This window comes from Anolis carolinensis, chromosome 3 (genome assembly GCF_035594765.1).
Source record: "Anolis carolinensis isolate JA03-04 chromosome 3, rAnoCar3.1.pri, whole genome shotgun sequence".
NCBI classification, from domain to species: domain Eukaryota; kingdom Metazoa; phylum Chordata; class Lepidosauria; order Squamata; family Dactyloidae; genus Anolis; species Anolis carolinensis.
In genome coordinates, this window is record NC_085843.1 from 27,562,488 (window position 1) to 27,587,849 (window position 25,362).

General features: G+C 42.0%; 1 protein-coding gene across 4 annotated transcripts in view; it reads left to right on the forward strand.

Moving 5' to 3' along the window:
* The window catches only part of rnf17 (ring finger protein 17), an 82,518-nt gene that overhangs the window by 40,431 nt on the left and 16,725 nt on the right, over positions 1–25,362 (forward strand). For all 4 annotated transcript variants that reach the window (XM_062974616.1, XM_008107968.3, XM_008107969.3 and 1 more), the window contains 12 exons: positions 2,838–2,976; positions 3,633–3,789; positions 4,879–4,994; positions 6,801–6,921; positions 7,176–7,296; positions 7,796–8,020; positions 9,011–9,161; positions 17,169–17,287; positions 19,348–19,438; positions 20,169–20,278; positions 21,520–21,821; positions 23,723–23,886. In XM_062974616.1, coding sequence (XP_062830686.1) covers positions 2,838–2,976; positions 3,633–3,789; positions 4,879–4,994; positions 6,801–6,921; positions 7,176–7,296; positions 7,796–8,020; positions 9,011–9,161; positions 17,169–17,287; positions 19,348–19,438; positions 20,169–20,278; positions 21,520–21,821; positions 23,723–23,886 — 1,816 coding nt within the window. The remainder of the gene's footprint in view (positions 1–2,837; positions 2,977–3,632; positions 3,790–4,878; positions 4,995–6,800; positions 6,922–7,175; positions 7,297–7,795; positions 8,021–9,010; positions 9,162–17,168; positions 17,288–19,347; positions 19,439–20,168; positions 20,279–21,519; positions 21,822–23,722; positions 23,887–25,362) is intronic.

Consider the following 25,362-nt stretch of genomic DNA (forward strand, 5'->3'; position numbering starts at 1 on the left):
TACTGCTGCCATGACTCCTATGATCATCAATTTTACTCTCATTCATTGTCAGGGATCCCAGGTATTGCAACTACTATTCTGTAGTTAGATCATCCTTAAGTTCCTGTGACTTTAAGCACTCAGCAAAGTCTTACAGATCCCATGCTAATAGTTCTTCATTTTACCACAGTACTGCTTACCACCCTTTGGCTTCTCGTGCAATGTAGGCCTTCATCAGGCCTTCCTAGCTCCACCACTGAGGGCACCAACTAACTTCTCCAGTAGGAATGATATCTCAGGAGACAATAGGCCTAGTCAAATTGACATCTCGCCATTGTTAGTTTTTCAGATGGAGAATCTACTCCTACATCTCAGTTTACCTTGATGAGTTTCCTTACCCATGAATACTAGAGTCTGATCCTCCATCATCAACAACTTACAGCTTTGTACATACCAGGTTTTGTGACTGGCAAGTGCCCTAGAACTATAGGTTTGTCAGATTACAACATTATCGACGACCCGGTCTTTAGAGATGTGCAAAAGCAGGTACTGTCTGCTGCACACCTACTCCCTCATCTATTTCATGTTATGATCCAATCCATTGATCCCTTCATCCTTAACAAAATAGAAGTCTGGTACCGGGTAGGTGCCACTGATTTGGACTGGTTAACAACCTATCCAAAGCCTAATACAGTAATTGTGGATGAGGCCAGTCCCGATTCTCACAGAAACTCTACACCAGCTAGTAAAGAAGGGGAAAATATTTATGGTGTTGGAAGGAAACTTTGCTCAGCCTTGTCTTTGATAGTGCGTGCATGGGCACCTACCAGTGTTATTTATGGGACATGGCTATCCCATTGTTTGAAAACCTTCCTGATGAGCATAAGCCAGTGATCACTACTCTTCAGGAAAAGGCCTCATCCTTGGCCATTGGGTCTGGTGGTGTATGCATATTGCAGATAAGCTGTTGGCTCATGCAGTAGCCATAAGGAAACCTGTAAGATTGTGTTCCGCATGCTTATTTCCAATGGCTTGAGCAGTCATAAAAGATCTTCCCTTTGACAGTGTCAGACTCTTTCATGCTATACTAACACCAAACCTGATAACTGAAATTATGAACAGCAGCCAGAAAAAACACGGACTGAATTCATTTACACAGTACTCTGTTGGAGGCCTTTTTGCAGCCAGTCAGGCCTTTGTTCTCTTGATCCAAGAGACACTCTGTCTTCCCTCAATCTAATGTGACCCTGAGGAAACAGCAGTATCCCAAGACTCAACAGCACTCTAAATCAGCTGATCTTCAAGGATGCAGAGTTTGATGCCATGTCTGGGGGCAGCATCAACATTTCATTGCCAGAGACTTCTATCCCTACTACTTGTTCAGAATGCCATTCTCGTGTCTTTACCCGTTGCCAGTCTCAATATTTCTCACCTGTTTCAAGACTTATCTACACTGTTTCATTGTACTGCAGTCACCAAACACTTGGATTCTCAGCTTCATACACTGTGACTACACCATATAATTTGATTCCCTCTCTCCAATTGTAAGAGTGTATTGTACTCCTCCATCATCACCTCTCAAAGAAATTTGCTCTCTTAGCAAAAGGCACCATAGGTCCAGCACAGATTACCATTCCTTTCCCAATAATTCATTGTTGAGAAAAAGGATGGCAGTTTTCATCCCATCCTGGATTCAAGGACAATAATTTGTCCTTGAATAATGAACTTCACATTTCCAGCATTTATTATTTCCCCCTTTATAAATTAGATATTTGTGTGTGGGAGGGAGTTAAATGCAGTCAAAACAAAATTTTATAAAAATTCTCTTTAAGATTATTTGATAATGTAAATTTTAAATCCTTCTGCCACATTTTTCCAATGCTATACTGTAGCCAAAATTCTGTGTCAATTTAATCACACAGCCTTTCATAGTCCATCTTTCATTATTTTCTATAAAAACATTTACAGACCATAAACTTAACAACAAGGCTAGAAAGCTAGATATTCCACCAACTTTCCTTTAGTGACAGTTCAAAATTTGATCTCATTTTCAATCTCATCTTGATTATGTGCCGATGTATTTGTATTTGTTTTAAACTTTATATGCCGCTTTGAGTCTTACCCATGAGAGAAAAGCGGGATAGAAATGAATAAATAATAATAATCCCGCCTCCCTAAAAGTAGCACATAACACATCTCCTTTCAGGTGAAATTTCCTTAGTGGCATCTATCTGGATCTCATAAATAAGTTGTTACATACCAGTTTCCTTTTGGAGAAGAATGCTGGTAATCATGATCATTTAAAAGGGTTTTGATGGGATAACATACGTCGTCGTCCCATTTTTAGCATCCCAACCAATCCTGTGAACACATAAGTCTGAAAGTCAGTGACTCAGTGAAGTTTATGATGGAGTAGGAATTCAAACTTGAGCTTTGTCAGTTCTAGTTCCCACAGGGTAGGCACTAAACCATGTTGGAAATGTTATGTGGGAGATTCTTTGTTTATGCCCATAGAGTGTAAAGGAGGGCACAAAAGCAAAGGAGGCTACACTGTTCCCTGTGAAGTCACATGTGATGGCTTTTAATATATATATGTATGTATGTATAAATTAATACATTGGCTGTGTAACATTTAAAATTCAGCTCTGCAAACCAGACTGTTGATTATCTCATATAATTCAATGGAAGACATTGAGAAGTGAACCAATCTCCTATTGAACTTTCCTCAAATGCTGTTTTCTGGTTATTTGGGAATGTGTTAGAATATGTGTTGAGATTAAGCACTAAATTGCTAGCACTAACTTGAAAAATTCTTAGAATGTTATTGAAAAATTTATTCTGGACTCATTTTTCACCAGATTTCGCACTCAATATTGTGATCGATCCAAATGTCCTGTACCACTGCAGTACTGTCCACCTATGATACCACAAGCAAATGCAGCATTTTCAGTTGTTGTCAGTTATATTAATAATCCTGGTGACTTTTACATACAAGTGGTAAGTATACAGATTTTTAAATGTCGCTATTTTAAGATACTTTTTGAAAAGCTTAAGCTTGTTGAAAAGGGATATGTATGGCTGGAAATTTCTGACAACGTGGATTGTTATATATTGATGAAATACACTTCATGATATATGTTTTAATACTGGTTTCAAGTGCTAGAAAATAAAGCGATACCCATTATCGATGGTGTCCTTGAATGAATGTAGCCAAAACCAACATGACCCATATACAAAGAAGAACTGAAGGCATATAACTTAAACAATGAGTGAAAAACAGAACTTAAGGAAAAGAAATGGAATAGAATAGAGAGTTGTTAAGAAGGCACAGTGATTGCAAACCTGAACAGAACACCTCAATTTTGTAGAAGGTACTACTTACCTAACCTACATGATGAAGTGGTCTCCTTATATGAGTACATTTATACCCTGTTTCCTTTTAGTAGTCATCTGCAATTCTCTTTCCCAAAGCAGCCTTTATCAAATACTTTTTCATATCTACTGTTTGCACACTGCAACCTGACATCAGTGCTACTTGCTAGTAACTTGTTTCATGTGCTTTCGTCCATATCTTCTCAAATGTCTTGTTAAAATGCTAATACTAACTAAATGTTAAGCATTCATAGAAATTAATATTATTTTCATTGTAATAGTTGGAACAGGGCCCAGAATTTGCAGTGTTTCTGAGCAAACTTGATGAAATATATAAAGGTGAAGATGGAGTTGACTTGGAAATCCTCTGTCCTGTTCAAGGTCAACCATGTGTAGCAAAATTTGAAGATGGAATATGGTACAGAGCACAGGTAGTTGGTAGGTAACTGTAACATTTAATTAGTCTGGGAGTTTTGTTCTGCTCTTCACAAAAAATTAAATACATACTAGAGTGATGATACAAGAGTAAAAAACAAAAAATCACATTACAGTATAACAAGTGATGTTGCTATAAGATTGACAGGTTTTTTTCTGCTGATACAGCTTTTCCTAGGCATATACTTCAAGCAGTGGTTATTCGAAATGTGTGTCTGCTCTGGTATTTTCCAGTTAAGAGTGCTCATTCCACAGTGCAAGAGAACAGAATTCAGCATGGAGCTGTTTTTTTTCTAGGAAATGTATCCTACTCACCTAGAATTGTTTTTGTTGACTGAGGGAAAGCCCTGGTGGTTTTTCGCTTTTAACCAATTTCATAATTTTGGAGCAGTATTTGGAATTTTGTATTTATTGACTTTGGGGAAAAGAGGGATTAGTCAGAAGCTCAGACTCTGCAATTAATAGGAGAGGGAAAACTTAGTGAAAGATACTCCCCATTACTTCATATTAAGTACAGTGTCCCCTCACTACTTCGTGGTTCACCTTTCGCGGATTCATTGTTTTGCAGTTTTTTAATAAACACTAAAAGAATATAATAAACCATAAAAGTTATGATTTTTCCTTCCTCTCTCTCTTTTTCTCTTTCCTTCCTAAGGAGAAGTCTAAGGAAGGAAAGAAGGGGAAGCCAAAGGGGGAGAAAAGGAGGCTGAAGCAGCTTTGTGAGATTGTAAACAACACAAATATAGTGCCCCTACTTCGCGGATTTTCACTTTTTTGTGGGTGGTCCTGGAATGTAACCCCCATGATAAGTGAGGGAACACCGTACCGATGTTCAATTTTCATTTGTGGCCTGCAGAACAAATGTCAAAAATAGAGGTTTTGGTGACAACCAGGCCTTTTATGCACGAGAGAGTGGGTGGGGTTATCGCCAAATATTTTCTGCCTAGTGATTTTAGATGGTTCCAAAGAAACTCTGTTCAGGCGCATAACACCTAGTTCTGTGAATTCACAAATGACCACTCAGAAGAAATAGTTACATGTAAGCAGCCTGTTTATATTCAGTCTCATTTTTTTTCTTATTGCTTTCCAAAGGTTTGTTAGGCCATCAAAAAGTGGAAGTTAAATATGTTGACTTTGGCAATACTGCTAAAATAAATGTGAAAGAATTGCGTAAAATAAAAGATGACTTTTTAGCCCTTCCAGCAAAAGTAAGTTCAAAATACTTCTATCAATAGAAATTAAATTGCAAATGCTTGTGGATCTACACATGTTGTATCCCTATAGTGTACATGTTTATAGTTTCTATTCCAATGATATTGTAAATGTAACCCAGAGTTTAATATGTGTTGAATATATGTTGCAGTTGTAACTCAGACTTCAGTATACATTAATTATATTTCTTTAGTAGGCCTTCCTCCATGGACAACATAAGTGAATTGTATTAATGCTACATATATAGGACTGGAAAAATTGCTGATTGAAACAGGCATGAATATTCTTTAAAATGGGAGGTTAGGGATACTTTGCAATTTTTCAGTTGATCTGTATCTTTTTTGGAGGCCTCTCCCATCACCTGGTTCCCTAAGCTTTTTATCTTGTCAGTAGTATAGTCCAGAAAGACAAATCAAGCATCAGCACTCCACTTAGCGACTCTTATACAGTATGACCTCTATTCACTTGAGATGCATTCATAAACCTATCATAGAAACAGCAAGCCCTGTTGGTTAAAAGAATAGGGGTTTTTTCATGTTTCATTGTTTTATCAGGGGTCCTCTGTAAATATGAAGGGCTGACTGTATAGCAATTTACTTTATGGTGGCAAAGGATCTGAAAGGCATTAGCCACTAGTTGTAGTTGCCGCTAAAATGATCCAGCCTTCCTTTTCCTCTATGTAGAAATATGGCTCGCAGTCGCATCAGGCTTAGCAGGCTTTGCCTGCTGAGAACTAATCTGATGAGTTCTGCCATGCTATCTCTATCCAATATCCCAAAGAGACTAATCTGATTTAAGAGAGGAAGAATGGTCAGACTCTGGTGAACAAGAATAACCAACAAGACAGAAATACTTCAGTTTGGATTACTTTGTTCCTCTCTTTATCTAAATCCAACTTTTATTTGCCCAATCAAACATAGATTGCACAAATCCTGAGTATGTAAACAAAAAATCCCTGGTCCAATACTGACTCTTTAATTGAAGCCAATGAGTGACCAATTCCAAATGTCACTCTTACCATCTCTGGCTTACTGCCATCACATGGCATCAGCATTCTTGTAGGCAATTTCCTCAATCATCAGGTGTTGGTAATCCTTTCATGCTTTTGTTATAAACTTGTTGACATATTATCTCTCATACTGTTTTACTTTTATCTTGTTTTCATAACAATCAAGCTTCAAGGACTTAATTTTTCATAATGTTAAGCAGTTGCCCAGTCTGTAACAGTATTGTGGGTTTTAGTTACAGGCATAGAAATGATAGTGCTATAATTGCTATAACAGTGTAGGCCTGATAGTTGCCTGATAAGAAAAAGTTGGGATCTCTGTGTACAGGCAGTCCCCGAGTTACAAACATCTGAGTTACAAACGATTCATAGTTAGGAATAGAGGTAAGACAACAGGAAGTGAGAGAAATCTACTCCTTGGGAGGGAAATTCACTCCTGAAAGAGTTACTGAGAAAAAGGTCTTTCCACTGAAGTTTTATCACCAATCCTTGTTTCCACAACAAACACAATTTTTCAAAATGCGGTTATCACAGGGACAGAAAATAAGATGAAATCTTCTGAATAGGGGCACAGACAGAAAAAACCCACAGCTATCCATTTTTTTAAAAAAAAAAATTGGCTGGAGTTACACTTTAAAAAGTATTTGTTCCAAATTACAAATACAATTTAAGAACAAAACTACAGAACCTATCATGTTCGTAACTTGGGGACTGCCTTAAGATTCCCCTAAAGAAAGAATGCATGCTTATATTTTATACTTTAGGCAACTCAGCCAGTTTATATTTTATAATTCAGGCAATTAGGTGCAAGTTGGCCCACATTGCACCATTCGAACAATCAAATGAATGGAATAGTAAATCAAAGGACAGATTTGAAGAACTGATTGAAGATAAATGTATGCTCTGTTTTGTTACTGGTAAGTGTTCTGTCTATAATTTATTAGAAATTGAATGAGTAGATGAGGTCCACATCACAATACTGTTGCAGTGACAAGTGAAACAAGCATTCAGTTTAAGAACTTGAGCCTTCTGATAGGTTTGGTGCATTTCAGAAAAAAATTGAAAGATCCTGTTTTGTTAAATTGACCTTCAGACAATATCTCATTGGCCAATATTTCCAGCTAATTAGTTTTCTTAGATATTTACGTTTAAATATCCCATCTTATTGTAGAGAAATCTCAGGATAATGTACTTTTGGTTGAGCTCTATGACAGCAAGTGTATATCACCTGAACAGTCGTATAGTGTTAACAGCCTCTTGGTTAAAGAAGACCTGGCAACTTCCATAGCAAGGTAAATATGCTGTTTTGTTTGTTTCACACAATAGTGGTACCTTAGGGCAGGCGTGATCACAATTAAGCTTTCAGGGTTGATTTTGACCATAAAAGCCCCTCAGTAGATGTAGTGTTCCAAAGTTACTGGGGAATATATAAGCAAGACAGCATTCTCATAAAACACCCTTTCCTTAAAAACCTACAATTCTAAAAGCTTGGCAGAATACAAAAGTATTTGCTTGCTGCTGTAATTATGACAGGTCAGGTAAGTGCCACTCTAGCCTGTCGTGGGAGGGATTTCCAGAGGCTAGGCACAGTTATTGAAACGGCTCTATCTCATGTTTACAGTAACTGTAGGTGGTAGAAATTGAAATAAATGTCCAGAGTGTGACCAGAAGCATGAATAGGGCCAGATGCTACTTGGGACAGACCCATAGTTGTCAAGGAGGCCATGATATCTTGAGAGAGTGGAAGTAGATAGAACATCGTTTTTAATGAACCCATTATATTTTCCATAGCAACACCAAAGAAACCACCAAACCCCGTGATGAAGTATGGGATCCTTCTTTTGAAGATATCTTAAAAACAGAAATAGACGTATTAACATGTGAAAATGAAGACTTGTCACAGTTTAAGGATGTGGAATTAGTCTGTGGCAAAGAACTGCAAGCAAGAATTAATCATGTTATATCCCCAAGCAGGATCTTTGTGAATTTTGTGTCATCAGAACAGATTCTAAAAAGGTGAAAGAACTTGATACCTTAGTTACTTTCTCAGTGAAAATGTGAGGACTATGTCATCTAATCATAATTCCTGCTCTAGAATCGAGTAGCTTGCCATGATTGGTTTATATGGATTGTTTAGCATGTGTTACTTGGCATGGCAAGGACATAACAGACCTTTTGCAATCCATTCCCCCTCATCCTGAATAATGATTGGTAATGGCATTACTGTCACAGTAGTTTCTCTTCTTACTTTCAGGGGACAAATTATTTTCTAGGACCATCTTGCATTCTCCCCTTCCCCCAATTTTAGGCAATTTTCTTTCTTATTTGGATAGGTTTTCCCCCAAAAAGTGAAACTAAAAAGTAGCCGAAAGCTTTTAATGTCATAAGCAATATAATTAATACTAAAAGCTTTTTCGATTGCTGATAAAAATTGATTTGTTGGAGAGAAATTTGCATTAACTGTATAACTTTTTAGAGGGAATATTATATGTTCTGGCAGAGAGAAAACAAATAATCCTCCCAATTTACATGCCTAAAGGATAACATAATGGCTCTGATCCTTACAGTTATAGGTTTCATATGAGATGTTATGGAACTAACACACTGTATTGTCAAGTTTCCTGTACACACAAGTTTTGTAATTGTGTGACTACTCTCTTTGTGTGTGTGCCTTCAATTGACTGTCGGCTTGTGGTGACCCCAATGAATTTCATAGGTTTTCTCAGACAAGGAATGCTCAGGGGTGGTTTTGCCAAGTACTTCTTCTGAAACATAGCCTGCAAACCCTGGTATTCATTAACAAACTCGTCCAAGTACTAACCAAACCCGACCTTGTTTAGCCTCCAAGGGTCAGGTGCCATTATAGTATTTAGACCCCACTATCCTCTTATCCCTCGTTTTTGTAATGACAGGTAAGTCTTGACACTACTGCAAACACAGATTCTTTTCCAAAATAGTACTTCAGATAGATATTTCATGATCTTTCCTGGTTTCCTAAAATGTTAGTTTACAGGAAAGGATGGCTGCTACTTATGTTGAATCTAAGAGTGAAACAATCCAGTGGACACTTGATATGCCTTGTGCTGCTTATGTACAGGAACTGGATCAATGGCAAAGAAGCCGAATTAGCAGGATTGCTTCTGAAACAACTATGGAGGTAAGTATATTCAGAAAATCCACTAAATGCTCTTTAACAGGCCAAGGTCATTTTGCTCATGGTGAGTGGGAGCTACCCAAGCTACCCATTCAGGGATAAACATAATGAGCAGTTGAGCCATATATCCTGATAATAGTGAGTAGTATATCATTACAAAGTCAGCAGAATCCTCATAGAAAAGGTGGTAGCAGCAGGATTTGGGTACCCCCAGTTTTTCAGAGATACACCTTCCCATTGGGTGAGAAATGGACATTAACATGTCATTGTTGTGGTTCAGCCTGACACCAATGATGAACAGGGATTAGGGATCGACAGTTCATTCCTGGGAATGTGCAGCCACAGTTGGTCTCATTGTTGACTCAGAAGGCCAGGTGGACTCAAAAGCAAGCAGAGGTTGGCATGGGAACGGAAGGGAGTATGGAAAGTTCTCAGTCGAGCAAAGATAAGGCTAACCTACAGGAGTCTGAGAATGGTCAACAGGGCTGGGATGGGAGTGAGGGGGAGTTAGACAGAGATGGTTGATTGAAGTTGAGGTCAGGCCTCCGTAGTAGTATGAGGATAGTTTATTATTTATTTATTTATTACATCATTTCTATCCCGCCCTTCTCACCCATCAGGGGACTCAGGGTGGCTTACAATATACATCAGAAACACAGTTGACAACAGATTAAAAATCTTCACAAGATTAAAAATTACAATGAAAATTAAAATATAAATTAAAAACGTGCATAATTATACATCTAAATATACATTTCAGGCGCATTTGGCAGACATGGAGAAACAAGGGTGCACAAGAATGTGTTTATGTTTTGCAAAGAGGGTTAAAAGAAATGCAATTGGATAAACTCTCCAGTCAGAGCAACCTCGCTTTTGGAGAAGCAGCTCTGGTCTTATCTCTTGCTTAGAATCTGTGTTTGGATAACTTTTCAAGCTCATGTATTCATGTCTCTTGGACTTTTTGTGTTGTTTTGGGGTTTTTCACATCATTGAACTGCTTTTAAGGATTGCACTTGCAATTGGTTTTTTACTTACTTTTCTGCCTTTTAAATAAGTTTGGATTGCTTTCTTCAATAAACTGAAAAGACTAAAGCCTGCTGTGGTGGAATTTGTGTATTGAAGCAAGGTGAATTGGTGCTGGGGTGCGACATTCATAACCAACCCGTAAGAACTAAGCATGCATTGTGACCATATTGGGAGGTTAAACAGAGCTGCCACCATTTTTTTTTCAGTACAGTGATTCTAGAAGTTTCCAAGCAGGCACTTGCTGCACAATTTGTGTCATTCACAGTTTCCACAAGGAAGAGTGAACCTCTGAAGTGACTGTATGGCAGGCTGTTTATATGGTGGAAATGGGTTAATCTCTGCTGATTATTGTGGAAATTTTTCCAGTGAACCTCTTTGTTGTAAAACATTAGTACAGAATGTTTTTTCTTCGTGTACTCTGTGAATGCACACTAATGGAGAAGCTGCGCCTGCGCAGGTTCCGACGGAAACTCTTCCAAGCTGAAGTTCAAATTTTGGCGGTAACCACGCCCCCCCTTCCCAAGGGGCATATAAGGCAGCCCCAGGCGCCCGCTCTCCAGTTCCTTTTTTTCAGCCGCAAGGTTCACTTCGGACTCTTCGCATGTCTACTACTCGTTTCAAGCGTTGCACGCAGTGTGCTGCTAAAATTCCTGACTCGGACGGCCACGCCAAGTGCCTCTTCTGTCTTGGCGAGGCTCATGTGGTCAGTACCTGCCGTTTCTGCCTAGCTCTCACAGCTCAGGCCAGAAAGAACAGAGCCGCTAGGCTTAGAGCGGCGCTTTACGAAAGATCTCTCGCGCCAGAACCGACTCCGTCGACGTCGGGTACGTCGTCGTCTTCAGCTCTGAGAGCTATGTCGGCGCCACCAGCTAAGCCTCCGACAGCTAAAGCCTCCTCGGTCTCGTCCAGGGCGTCCAGGACCTCCAGGGCCACTAAACCGGTCAAGCCACCGTGTACTGTGACGACGGCTACCGTGTCGACCCGCTCCGGAAAGGTGGGGCCTTCCTCGACGTCGAGCTCTCTGGCTTCGGTGACCTCAATCCGCTCTCGTATCGGCTCCCCTCCGTCCTCCTCTGCTATCAAAATAGCCTTTAAAAGGGCTCACGAGGAGTCTCGTCGAGCGCAATCTGACTCAGCTGTGGCTCCTCCCACACCTGGCAAGTCCTTGAGGGTTGCATCCAAGCAACCGCCGACAAAGAAACGGCTGACTCAGCGCTCCTCTTCCTCGGCCTCCTCAAGGAGAGACCAGCCGTCCTCCTCGGCAACCTCCTCGAGAAGATCTTCTCCAATTGTGCCAGCCCAGAGGCCTAGAGATGTTTCTCAATCTCCATTGCACCCCCTGTCTGACGGGGAGCTGCAGGACTCACCCCACCACTCTACCCAAACGGTGGTCAGGGTGCCGGTGCCGGAGCCCCTTGCGCCGCCTCACTCGTCGCGCCAACAGCTCTTCCCTCCCACCTCGACACCGGAGCGTGGCAGACAAACGGCTCGCCTGGCTCGAGCAGCCCAGGCCTCAGCGTCTAAGGATCCTCGGCTCCCGGCCCTCTCTTCCCGCGAGGCCATGCCTCCTCCCGAGACTGTGCTTTCTTCTCCCCCTCAGTCCCCCCAAGGGGCTGAGGAGGAAGATGTTGATATTGACCGCCCAGACTCTGTCCTCTCGGCCTCGGTGGTCTCTCTCGGTCTCGACCTCTCTCCTCCCCACGATGCGTATGAGGCAGACCCGCCTTCTCCTACTGACAATATTCGTGCTTTCTCTGATCAAATGGTCAGAATGGCCGACGCCCTGGGTTTGGAGATCAAGCAGACTTCCAAAGCAGTGTCTGATCCAGTTTTCAAAAGGGTGCAGGCCCAAGCTCCGCCGGCCACGCTACTCCCTTTCCTGCCTTATCTCTTGGACGTTATCCAGGCCTCCTGGAAAACCCCTTCCTCCATTCCTCCGACCTCGAAGAGGATCGAGACTTGGTACCGTACCGACGATGATACCTTGGAGTGGCTCAAACACCACCCCGACCCCAACTCCCTGGTCGTTAAGGCCTCTCAATCCTCGGGTCGTCAGTCGAACACTCCGGCCGACAGAGAAGGGAAGCGCTTCGACGCCGTGGGTCGAAAACTTTACTCTGGAGCCCTCTTGCTTTGCCGCATGGCGAACTATGGAGCCTGCATGGGTGCCTACCAGCAGATTATCTGGGAGAAGGCACAGCCCTTCTTCGCTAAGATGTCGGACGAAGACCGCTCCGTCCTCACTACCCTCCAACAAGAAGCAGACTCGCTTGCTCACCACCAAATACAAATGGCGAAACATACAGGTGATACTGCGGGCAAGATGATTGCCCACGCGATATCCATCCGCCGTCACACCTGGCTGAGGTCTTCGGGTCTCTCCTCATCTTCCAGACAGGTCATTGAGGACCTTCCCTTTGACGCGCTCGGACTATTTAACTCCGGTACCGATGACAAACTCAAGTCTAACCATGACTTTAAAATTCTTGCGTCTAAATGTGGCGACCAACCACAACCTCAGCGCACCCGCTGGTTCCCGCACCGCTCCCGCCGCTTCCCGCCGCAATCTTTCAGACACCACTCTTTCAGGCGGCCCTCGGGCTCGAATAATCAAACCCATCACCAACCTCGTCGGGGACCTCATCCGCAAAAGCAACGCGGTCGAACCACCCCCGCTCCTCCGCAGGCTAACCGGCGTACCTGACGCCAACCCCTGCCAAAGCTCCTCGCCCGCTACCGCTGTAGAGCCCACGCTGCCTCGACCCTCCTGTGCCTTTGCCGACCGCCTAGCCCCCTTTTACAATCAATGGGAGTCCATTACTTCAGATGCATGGGTTCTTCGCATTGTCCAAGACGGCTACGCCTTAGAGTTCACGGACCTCCCACCTATAGGTCGCATTCTCTACTCAACTCCTTCCCCAGAGATACTGGCCGAAGTCGATGCATTACTGGCCAAAGGCGCCATCCGTCCCTCCCCTCCCGAACTGGACCCTTTAAGTTTCTTCTCCAGATACTTTACAGTCCCGAAGAGGGGGGGGCGGGCTACGCCCCATTCTGGACCTAAGGGCCCTCAATATATTCATTCGCCCTTCCAAATTCAGGATGGTCTCTATTGCCTCTATCCTCCCGATGCTGCAGCGGGGAGACTACTTTGCCTCCATAGACTTACGAGACGCCTACTTCCACGTGGCGATACGGGAGGCGCACAGACGGTTCCTCTGTTTCAAAGTTCTCGACCAAACCTACCAATTTACCGTTTTACCCTTCGGTCTCGTTACGGCCCCAAGGGTCTTTACCAAGGTCGTCGCCGCCGTAGCGGCCCACCTCAGGCTACGTGGCATCACGGTCTTTCCTTATCTGGACGACTGGCTTCTCGTCGGGCCCGATCCGGTTCTTCTCGAAAACCACGTCTCCTTCACGCTGCGTCTTCTTAAATCTCTCGGCCTCCAACTCAACTCCGAGAAGTCAAATCTCTCCCCGTCAACCCGAATCCGGTTCATCGGGGCCCTCTTCGACTCCGTCACAGAGACTGTTTCACTACCGTTCGACAGATTCCTAGCTCTCCGCCACCACATCGCCCTTTGTCGATCCGCCCGGAGGGTCAGAGCCCGTGCCATTCAAGTCCTTCTGGGCCACATGGCCTCCACGGTTCTCACGACCCCGTTTGCCAGGCTGCGCCTTCGGGTCCTACAAAGGTGGTTTATAGACACTTTCAAGCCGTTCTACCACCACAACTCCAAGTACTTGTCGGTACCGTCGTTCGTCCGCCAGTCCCTCTTATGGTGGACGTCTCACCAAAACGTGTGCAGGGGCCTCCCATTTCATCCAGCCCCGCCGTCGCTAACCATAACCACGGACTCCTCCACCTACGCTTGGGGAGCCCACATGAGCGGTCTAACGGTTCAAGATCTTTGGTCCCCATCCGAGAGGGCCAACCACATAAACTTCCTCGAGCTTCTCGCCATTCTCAAAGCCCTGAAAGCTTTCTCCCGCCTCATCCGTCACAAGTCCATCCTCATTCAATCGGACAACCTCGTAGCAGTATTCTACATCAACAAACAGGGCGGTACGGGTTCGAGGAAATTGATGCTCCTCTCCTCCCGTCTCTGGGTTTGGTGCATAGCCCACGACGTACAGGTCTCTGCAATCCACCTGCCGGGAGCCCAAAACGACTTAGCAGATGCCCTCAGCAGGATGACATCTTCCTCTCACGAGTGGAAGCTCGATCCCGAGATCCTCGACGGTCTGTTCCTCCACTGGGGACGCCCTACTCTGGATCTCTTTGCGTCTCCCCACAACGCTCAGCTACCCCGCTACGGAGCGAGACTTCCCCCGAACTCCTTCCCCGGCTGTCTAGGGGATGCCTTTCTACTGGACTGGTCGGCGGAGATGCTTTATCTTTTTCCACCGATTCCCCTCATACCGAAAGTTCTCGAAAGACTTCTCTCGATCTCGGTCACAGCGATTCTCATAGCTCCGGCCTGGCCCCGCCAACCGTGGTATCCAGCCCTTCTTCGTCTCTCCAGAGGAACGTTTCGCCCTCTGCCTCCCTCGCCGCACCTTCTCTCAAGGGAGGATGGCAAAATTCTTCACCCGGACCTCCCTTCCCTTCATCTCACTGCATGGAGGATTCTTACCTAGCCTCCCTTCCGCAGAACCTGCAAGATGTCCTTCGGGCAGCCCATAAGCCGTCTACTACCAAGGCTTATTCCTATAAACTCTCTCGCTTTCACGCCTTCCTTCGATCCCGTAACGTCGACACCTTTCCGACCTCGGTATCGGTGGTCCTCGACTTCCTCATGACCCTCGTCGAGAAGAAACTCTCTCTCGCTTCTATTAAGGCTTATCTCGCAGCTCTTTCCTGGTCCTTTCAACGCCACGGTCAGCCATCTCTCTTTTCTCACCACTTGATCAAAACTTTTCTCCGAGGCTACAATAACATCTGCCCGCCGTCGCTACCACCTACGCCGGGATGGAACCTCGAACTTGTACTTTCTCAACTCACTTCTGCTCCCTTCGAACCGCTTGCCTCGACCGATCTCCGTCTGCTTTCCTGGAAGTTGGCCTTTCTAGTGGCGATCACGTCGGCACGACGGCCATCCGAGCTTGCTGCTCTCAGGGTCGACGAGCCTTATCTACGTTTTCACCATGACCGCGCTGTTCTTCGCCCGGACATTACCTTTCTCCCTAAGGTGGTGTCAGCTTTCCACCTCAACCAGGACATTGTCCTACCAGCTTTCTTCTCTAACCCCTCCTCTCCTCTCGAGCAAAAACTGCACCTTCTTGACGTTCGAAGGGCACTTCTCTTCTACAGGGACCGTACCAAGGGCATCCGTAAGACACAAAGACTCTTTGTCGCCTATGCCCAGGACAAGTTGGGTAATCCCATCTCTTCCCAAAGACTGTCCCACTGGATCGCTCAGGCCATTGAGTTGGCCTACGAACTAGCCAAACGACCTCCTCCTCCATCCATCCGCCCGAGGTCGACTAGGGGCCTCTCGGCTTCGACCGCCTTCCTTAGGGGTATTCCGCTTGACTCCATATGCAAAGCGGCTATCTGGTCAAACCCTCTTACGTTTGTCTCTCACTACAGGCTGGACAATAAAGCCTTAAAGGACTCGGCCTTCGCAAGATCAGTACTCTCATCTTGCCTCTCCTGACTCTCAAACGTCTTTTCTCCTTATACTCACCCGCAGGTGACTCTCTATACCTCTCCTTCAAGTTTGGGCCGGTCTTTTTCCCCATACCTACCTCTAGGGATATGTTTTTCCCTGATTGTGTTGAGCAGTTGCTCTGTTGCTTTGTAGCGCCTTATTGATCCTGGCGGATATGTCAAAGGCCATGATGTTCTTTCCCCTCTCCCCCCTGGAGAGCGTATATATGCACTATACGCAATTGCGCGTTTCTATCATGTTTATTGAATAATTTCTATGTTATGTTTCCTCTTCTACTATGCTCATGTTTGCATTGCACTGGTCCTTTCGGACAATTTATTGCACTGGTCTCTTGGGACTGTTATCTCAATATGTCCTAATAAACATATGTTTGGACATTCACTGATTGTCGAGTTTGCCTTGTCCCACCATCCGGGACCTTAGCGTGTCAGTCTCCATTAGTGTGCATTCACAGAGTACACGAAGAAAAAGGACAGGTTGCTCACCTGTAACCATGTTTCTTCGAGTGTACTCTGTGAATTCACACAAACCCGCCCTTCCTTCCCCTCTGGCAAACCTCTCCCTTTCTCGTTGCCTTGGCGGCGTAGGAACTGGAGAGCGGGCGCCTGGGGCTGCCTTATATGCCCCTTGGGAAGGGGGGGCGTGGTTACCGCCAAAATTTGAACTTCAGCTTGGAAGAGTTTCCGTCGGAACCTGCGCAGGCGCAGCTTCTCCATTAGTGTGAATTCACAGAGTACACTCGAAGAAACATGGTTACAGGTGAGCAACCTGTCCTTTTTTAGTCAACCAATAATGTTTCCTCAAAATACATAAACTGGATTGCTATTGTTTATTTTCTCTAGAGAGCAAAATTGTAAGACCAAGATCCCCATTCAGTAGCTATGAAATATATGGGACTTAGGTTTCCCTAGTCTTAGCAGTTGGGATAGAAGGGGTTATGTGCTATAGAAACTGACTTGTTCTCAGATCCAGGTATTGCTGTTGTGCCAAGTGCTTTAAAGCCCAAATCAAACATACAGAAATTAGAATGTGTGTGAGCTTCTGTTGACCTGTGATAATGGCTTTTGAAGAATGTAGTCTGCATTTCTTACACGCAACTGTGTCATATAACTGGTGTAAAAGCTGTTTTCTACCCTCTCCTCCCCATAGCAATTCCTTTAGGGTCCTGAACATGTTACACAGAGGCCAGGTAGTCTTGCTGATAGAGTGCGCTGTGTGTGTTTTTGGGAGCAAAGGGAATCTATAATTGATCAATGTATCCTTCATCTCTGGAAGGCATGTCCTGAATTGAATTCAGTGTTCTTTGCAGGTTTTCCTCATTGACCTTGGTGTAGTAAAAAATGTGGGCATTGAGTGTTTAAGAAAACTTAACGATGATCTGAAGAAACCAACACCTTTAGCAGTGGAGTGCTCATTAATTGATATAAGGTAATTTCCCCATTGAATATAGTTCAGACACCTGATTATTTCTTGTTCTGTGAGCTTTACACATATACTGTCTGTTCTCTGCTTACAAAGAGATATTTCCAGTGTTCTTTATTTGACTCCTAATGCCATGGTTTTTCTCCATTTATTAAAAAGAAGAAACAAACACAGGGTAATTTTGAAAATATCTAAATTATACTTTTTTCTTATGTTGAAAATTCCCTGCAATAATTAGTATGTTCTCTTTAGAAGTTGATTCAGTGGTCTACTTCCACCATAAAGTTTCATTGAAGAATCTAGAGCAGTGGTTCTCAACCTGTGGGTCCCCAGGTGCTTTGGCCTACAACTCCCAGCTAGTTTACCAGCTGTTAGTATTTCTGGGAGTTGAAGACCAAAACATCTGGGGACCCACAGGTTGAGAATCACTGATCTAGAGGTTCCCATAGAGCAGGGGTCCTCAAACTTTTTAAGCAGGGGGCCGGTCCACAATCCTTCAGACTGTTGAGGGGCCGAATTATCATTTTAAAAAAAACAACGAACAAATCCCTATGCACACTGCACATGTCTTAATTGTAGTGCAAAACAACAATAATGAAAGAACAATAAAATATTTAAAAATGAAAACAATTTTAACCAACATAAACCTATCAGGATTTCAATAGGAAGTGTGTGCCTGCTTCTGGCCAATGAGATAGTCAAGTTAATCAGGATTGTTGTTGTTTTTGTGTGTCTTCAAGTCATTTCAGATTTGGGCAACCCTAAGTCTAAAATTATTTATTTATTCATTTACTACATTTATATCTCACCCCGAAGGGGACTCAGAGCAGCTGTATGTACATACAATATATTATATTATTAGCATAGCACAATATTAGCATTCTATATTACTATATTGAACTATATCACTATACTGTAATATTATATGAAATATATAACATGTAATTAATATTATTATATGGTATTATTATTAGTATTACATTGTATAACATGACTAGCTGTGCCCGGCCATGCGTTGCTGTGGCGAAGTCTGGTGGTATGGGAAATAAAGTATTGAGGAATTGGTGGTAGTTAAGGTAAAGGGTAAAGGTTTTCCCCTGACATTAAGTCCAGTCGTGTCTGACTCTGGGGGTTGGTTCTCATCTCCATTTCTAAGCCAAAGAGCCGGCGTTGTCCTTAGACTCCTCCAAGGTCATGTGGCCATTGGCATGACTGCATGGAGCGCCATTACCTTTCTGCCGGAGCAGTACCTATTCATCTACTCTCATTTGCATGTTTTTGAACTTTAAGGTTGGCAGAAGCTGGGGTTAACAGTGGGGGCTCTCTCCGCTCCCCAATTCAAACCTGCAACCTTTTAGTAATGATAATTTGGTAATGCACACTGCTTCACTTTCTTCTCAGTGTGGAAGAGGCCTAAGTGAGGCCTAACTCTGCCTGTCCCCTGGGCTGAGTGAGTTGCTAGGAGACCATGTGGGCGGAGCTTAGCCTTCTAACTGGCAGCAATTGGATGAAAGCAATTATTCCTCTCCCTCTAATTAGGACTTGATTTTTCTTTTCTTTTTGTTGTATGAACGTAGAGGCATGGATGAGGGGTTGTGCTGCCAAGTTTAGTGTTTCTGGGATGTGTAGTTTTGTTGTTTTGTCCTAGGCCGAAATTTCATTACCCTTTTATATATATAGATAATATTATCAATATCATATGTATATATAATATATTATTAAAACTGATATAAAATATTATATTATAAATGAGGGCGGGGGCCAGGTAAATGACCTTGGAGGGCCGCATCCGGCCCCCAGGCCTTAGTTTGGGAACCCCTGCCATAGAGAATACTTCCCTAGACATTTGCTGGACCTCCAGTGTGGATTTATAGCAAACCTCTGGCAGACATTGACGATAGTTCCTAGAGAGGCGTTATCTCCCCACCTCCCCTGGTTTTCTGCTTTTGCGAGGGGTCCTGCACCCATAACCCCTGCAAATGTGGAGAGTGGACTGTAAACAGCTGTATGAAAGCATATTAACTGTAAAGAGTACGTCCTTCCTCATTATATTCAACTTTTTTTAGACCAGCTGGTGGGACTGAGCAGTGGACAGCAACAGCGTGTGATGTTCTTGCACATTACTTAAGAGGAGCTGTGGTGAACGTAATAATACAGGTTTGAAGTTGTAGAAGTAAACATTTGCTTTACTAGGCCAAGTTACTTTTCAGAAAGAACTAGTAACTTCTCAGTATTAATCACAGGATATCAGATATTAAAGCATTTTTGGGTCCCTAGAATTCTACTCTAGAATTGAGAACCTAGTGTACATTGTTATGTTTCACAGACCTTTATTATAAACACATCTGACATTGTAGATTCTTCCTGTTAAGTTTTAAGAATGTAAGGCATACCAGAGTTTGGTAGTTTTGAACCAATACTTGAGCAGTCCCTTCACCCAGGAAACCCATTGGGTGATCTTGGGCCAGTCATACTTTCTCCTAAACTATGCCCCAGGTTTTTGTGAGAGTCCAAACTGAGGAAGAGGAGTGTTGTGATACTTTGAGTTTGAGTGGGGGGCAAAAAAAGAAATATTACTGACATATTTATTTGCAATTTGGCAATGTGACGTTTTGAAGAGTAGACCCATCCACAAATATATTCAAAGGGAATCAAATGATGCTCTCTTTTTTAGATGCTTTAGATGCTTTAGTACACCTTTCTGTTTCAGCTACCAGCATATAGATAAAAAGCTGATGTGAATCAAGAGAAAATGACAAGATTTTGTCACATACTGGGAAACTAACAGCCTACTGCATATGAAATGGATGGCCAGTTGCTGCCCACTGAGACTTCTGTTTTGCAATATAATGCACAGAATACTGACAAGAAATCTTGTTTGTCCCAGGAGATTAATTCTTCACCATTACCTGTGAAAATAATCAGCAAAAATGGAGGGCTGTGTACTGACATCTCAGAATACATGATTAAGGAAGGCCTGGCACTTAGGGACAAAAGGTAGGCAGTTGTTTTTTTTTAAATTACAATGATCCACATTTATTTATTGAAGCTACCCTTCTTTCCTAATTCTTGAAAATAAAATATAAACTAAGTTTGAAACATCTTGACAATAAATTTGGTGGTCTATTCTATTTCAGTCCTCTGTGTTTGATAGAGTTGCGATAATTACTGAGATAATGTATGTGAAGTGCTTTGAACACTTGAAATAAATTACATATTTATAAAATACTTTAATTTGTTATTTGTTTGACTTGTGCTTGATTTTTGTAATTCCTAATCAAGCTGACACTTAGTATAACAAGATTCATTTTAATGTGTTTGTCAATAGTTAAACAACATTATGGACTTCATATTGTTGAACAATTTCACGGCTGGAATCACTCGAGTGTTGTGTGGTTTCTGGGCTGTATGACCATGTTCTAGCAGCATTTTCTCCTGATGTTTCCTGAACCTGAAAATGCTAGCCACGGGTGCAGGTGAAATGTCAGGAGAAAATGCTGCTAGAACACAGCCATACACCACACAACATTCCAACATTATGGACTAATTAGGGGTACAGTTCTTTTAAGACATTTCTATAAATGCTTTACTATTCTACCATTCCTTATGATTTGTAATCAAAAACTCCATAATATGTTGAATCTGATCAAGTCTTTAGATTGTCAAAAATCATCTAGAAATAATATAGTTAAAATACTTCTTGTATTAGAGGTAGGCAAAAAAACATCTGGCCCAAGGCGGATGTTGTGCCCCTAAATTAATCTAGGGCTTCACAGACTGCCAAAATTGCAAAATAAATAAATAAAAAGAAGATGGAGGAAGAGGAAGAAGAAGAAAGTAAGTAAGTAAGTTAGGGAGGATTAACTCAAACACAATTGACTACAAATTCCATTTTGGTTTTAAAATAATGAACAGTGTTGTAAACCCATGCAATTGATGTGAAAGCTGAATTGCCATTCCCAGACAGACAATCTTTTTTTTTTTTTGTCTGGTAAAAGTAACATCTAGCAATTTTAGAGGGGTGAGTGGGCACAAAAACAAACAGGGATCATGTGAATTAACTCCCAGTATTGAGAAATGGAATAATTAATTCTGGAAACAAAGTAGCATAACTTAGGAACCTGCGTTATTTACGAAAAAATGACCCAGACAACCTCGGGTTAAAAATAAAATTAATTCGATTGCATTTGATAGGATTTCTTCATCTTCTGACTTGTTTTCTGTTAAACCTTGGTTAGAGCACTGACATCTGTTGCAAGTACAGCATCTTCCGAAAACCTAAATAAAATGCCACTCCAGCAAGAAAAAAAAGACACAGACGACTTTCTTACAGAAACAGACAGTCCTACAGTGCCTTCTGAACCAGAGAAAAACATCAATTCTTCAGTTAGTAAAAAAGAAGATGCAGAAGTATTTGTGGCTCATCCTGTGATCATTGAGGCCTACAAACCACCAGCTATCCCAAGCGTGGACCACTTCAGTGCTATAGTTAGCAGTGTTTCAGACAATGGAACTATTTTTGTTATTCCAAAGTCACAAGGTAAAATATAAACATAGTAATACAAAAATTATATTTCATTAAAGGTATACTTCATTACTGAGCATACCATATTACATATTCGTATATATAGTTGTATCCTGCCCATATTTGCCAACTTGGAAAACCATGCTGAATTGACTGGTTCTGATGGCAGCTGTTCACATTTAGAAATGGCTGTTTATTCACCCAGGGATTGGGTTTGATGCTCTTTTCTGCTCATGATACGCAGGAGTCTTGAAACCTGCAATGGGTTCCTCTTAAGCCCAGAATAGGTTCTTACTGCTTCTTAATACTGGCCCCTTTCAAAATTCTGTGTTCTTTGTCTGTCAGCTGCTATTCTAGCAGTGTTCTTTCCTTCTTCAAACTATTTTGAAAAGGACACATTTTGTTACTCTTTTCTTTTTGGCTCTGAATGAATAAAGGGCCTACTTAGTCAACTAAGGCATCCAAATTGATTGGGCGGCTCCTGATCTTGTTCAATCCAACAAGTCAGTACTAAGGATTTCCTGTCTTTAGTCATTTAACATGGATGTTCATTTTTTGCCTAAGACAAAAAAGGGACTATTCTAGGTAATACAAGTTAGAGGGGTCTGAGTTCTCTCTCTCTTCCCCCCCCCCCCCCCCCCCAATTACATTGTGTAATATTTTTAATGTGAATCTTCCCCTCTCAAGAAAATGTAGGATTTATTTAATTTGCCTTAATCACTCAGTTGCTGTCTTTGTGCTTGGCTCTTCAAAAAGAAACATAGAAGGGGCTTAGGAGTCTCTAGAGCACATGTGTGAAACTCAAGGCCCGTGGGCTGAATTTGGCCCTCCATCTAATTTTATGTGGCCCTCCAGATGCTAAACTAGAAGTCCTGTATTCTTCATCATTAGACATGACTAGAGCTTCTGGAAGTTGTGATACAGGAACATCTGGAAGGTTGCAGCTTGTTCTGTTTAATCAGGATGATTGGGATTGAGTTTAGATGCCAGGCTTGTGCGTATAGTGCCTGATTTTAAGGAGTCCTTTAGCCTTTCCTCAACCTCAGAGTTACAAGGGATGTTGGGTTGCAAATCCTATTATCCCCAGTCCACATGGCAGATAATCAAAAGTGGTGGGAGTTGTTCAATGACATCTGAGAACCCAAATTGGGTAAAAACTAAAGAGCGGCAGCCACTATGTTAAAAAAATTATAGTTAACCCACTTTTTCCACGAATTCTAATTCCCTGGATTCGATGACCCTTTGAAGGCAACCATAAAGCTGATGTTATCTTACATTGCCTAGTTTAAGTGGCAGTCAGTGTTGACTAGCACTGAAGTGTCTCTTTCTTCATAAAAAAGAAATAAAATTATAGTAATTACTATGTAAGGGTGTCTGTTTGCTTCTTTAATTTCTTTCTGTCTCGCCTCTCCTTCCGTCATGAGTTCATTTGACAAGTTTGCTGTGATAACCATGAATTTGATTCTAGTACTCAAAAATAGTTGTAGTTTCCAGCAAAGATATCTTAAAATATATGTTGTGTTTTTCTTCTCTGCTGCTTTTGTGTTCCTGGAGTAGATAATGCACACAGACACACACCATCACCATCTTTATTAAAACATGGCCTTTCTCCCAGATTGGGACTCAAGGCAGCTTACAAATTAAAATGATTGCCATTTGGCTAAAAACATGCAAAAAGTCAACATTAAAATAGATTTAAACTATTAACAATATTAACAAAACAAAACTTAAAAGCATCCACACTGAGAGAGATAGAGGACAATCTGAGGAAATAAGCAATTTCATTCAAATATGGATATTTTATGTTTTGGCTCTAAAGCTCTATATAAATCCATTATACAAATATATCAAAATGACTAAAATGCTTTGAAGTTGGTTAATAAAACTTTAACTTTACTCCTTTGTTTTTTCTTTAGAAGAACAGCTAATTAAATTGATGGATGATATTCAGAGTAACTTCAAATCCTTAGGCCTTTTGGAACCCTACAATTGGAAAGTTGGAGAGGCTTGTGTTGTAAGAGCGGCAGATACTTTGTGGTATCGAGGTGAAGTAAGAGAAATTGGTGGTGGAATCATCAGGGTAAGATGACTTTTAGTGAAGGACGATTTCCTCTTTTGCATTTGTGTGTGCTGATGCCTTTTTATTCCTTTTGTACATACTCCTAATTAGAAGTGAAGCATCTTCCTGAATTCCCATTTGTGATATTCATACACATAAATAATTTCCAATCCTACATTACATTTTTTCTCAAAACACTGGTAAATGAAACAAAGAATACATTAGAATTAATTGTTCAAAAATGCTTTATATTGATAAAGTTCTTTCAGCACCATAGTTTAGAAACTGTGAATGAAAAAAGGAATTTAACTTGGGAAAAATTAAAAAAGAAATATGTGACCTACCAATTTTTTTGCATCTCCTGGGGAATCTACCCCATATTAAATATAGGCAGAAAGTGACATTTGGAACTCTTGAAAACTTTGACTAGTTGTGATTCTCCAATAAAATAAGGTTTTAACAACCTCATTGGAGGTTTTGTGAAACTAGAAATTGATTTCAAAGTTCTTCCATTTTTGTTCTTAGGAGATGTTACAGCCCACAGAGGGCCCTGGGGATAACAGTTCTTTCAGAGCATGGCCATCCAGCTAGAGTGAGGGCATAAAACAGCAATTCATAAAGTCTCCTGGGGATGTTCTGTTAATCTCTTGTTTTGTAATCTGCCTTGGATTCCACTCTGGGAGAAAGGCAGCATATAAATTAGATGAGTGGATTAATGGATGGATTATATCCATGTGTTAATAACTCATTTAAGTATTGGAATGTAACTCTTAACTATTCTTCAGTGTATATGTAGCTTATACATGTCATTTTGTACCTGCACAGGGGTTGTGAAACCTTTTTAGAGCTTGTTGAAGTTTTTTGGCGGAAACCCCATCTCCTGAGTAAATTGACCTTTTTGGAGACATCCTGACACCTGGCACCATAAGAAGTACGGACATATCATGCATCTTCATAACCCTTTTGGGTTTCATCTGTGCATGGGCCTCGCCTCTCAAGATGCCTTATTTTTATTCTTGACCTTATTTTCAATTCATGGATGAAGCTTCCCTTTCTCCCACAATACTGCTTCTGTAAAACCACCTTAGCTACTTTGATCATATCCTACCTCTTCGATAGACCAGCCTTTGCCATCAATAACTACCTCATAGCTCCTGTTGTGGCCTTATCTTCTTAAAGATCTCCAGGTTGTACTTGGCAGCCCCAGTTGAGCTTCCTACTGTCTTCCAGTGCAGATGTTTACAGTGGGTACTAGTCTTACGCAGAAAGAACAGTACTCTGATCATTGGACCCATTGCTTTGCCATACGAAATTTCAAGAAAGCATCTGCCCCCAGCCCCTCTACCAGAATCCTTGTATCTTCTGTTTTTGTATCGTAGCCCAAAGTAAATAAACCCCTGCGGTTAATTTGACACTGTTGCTTCCATGTCAAGTACAGAAGGCAGCCTACCTTTGGGACAACTGTTTTCTATTCTTCAGCATTTTGGAGAGAGCTCC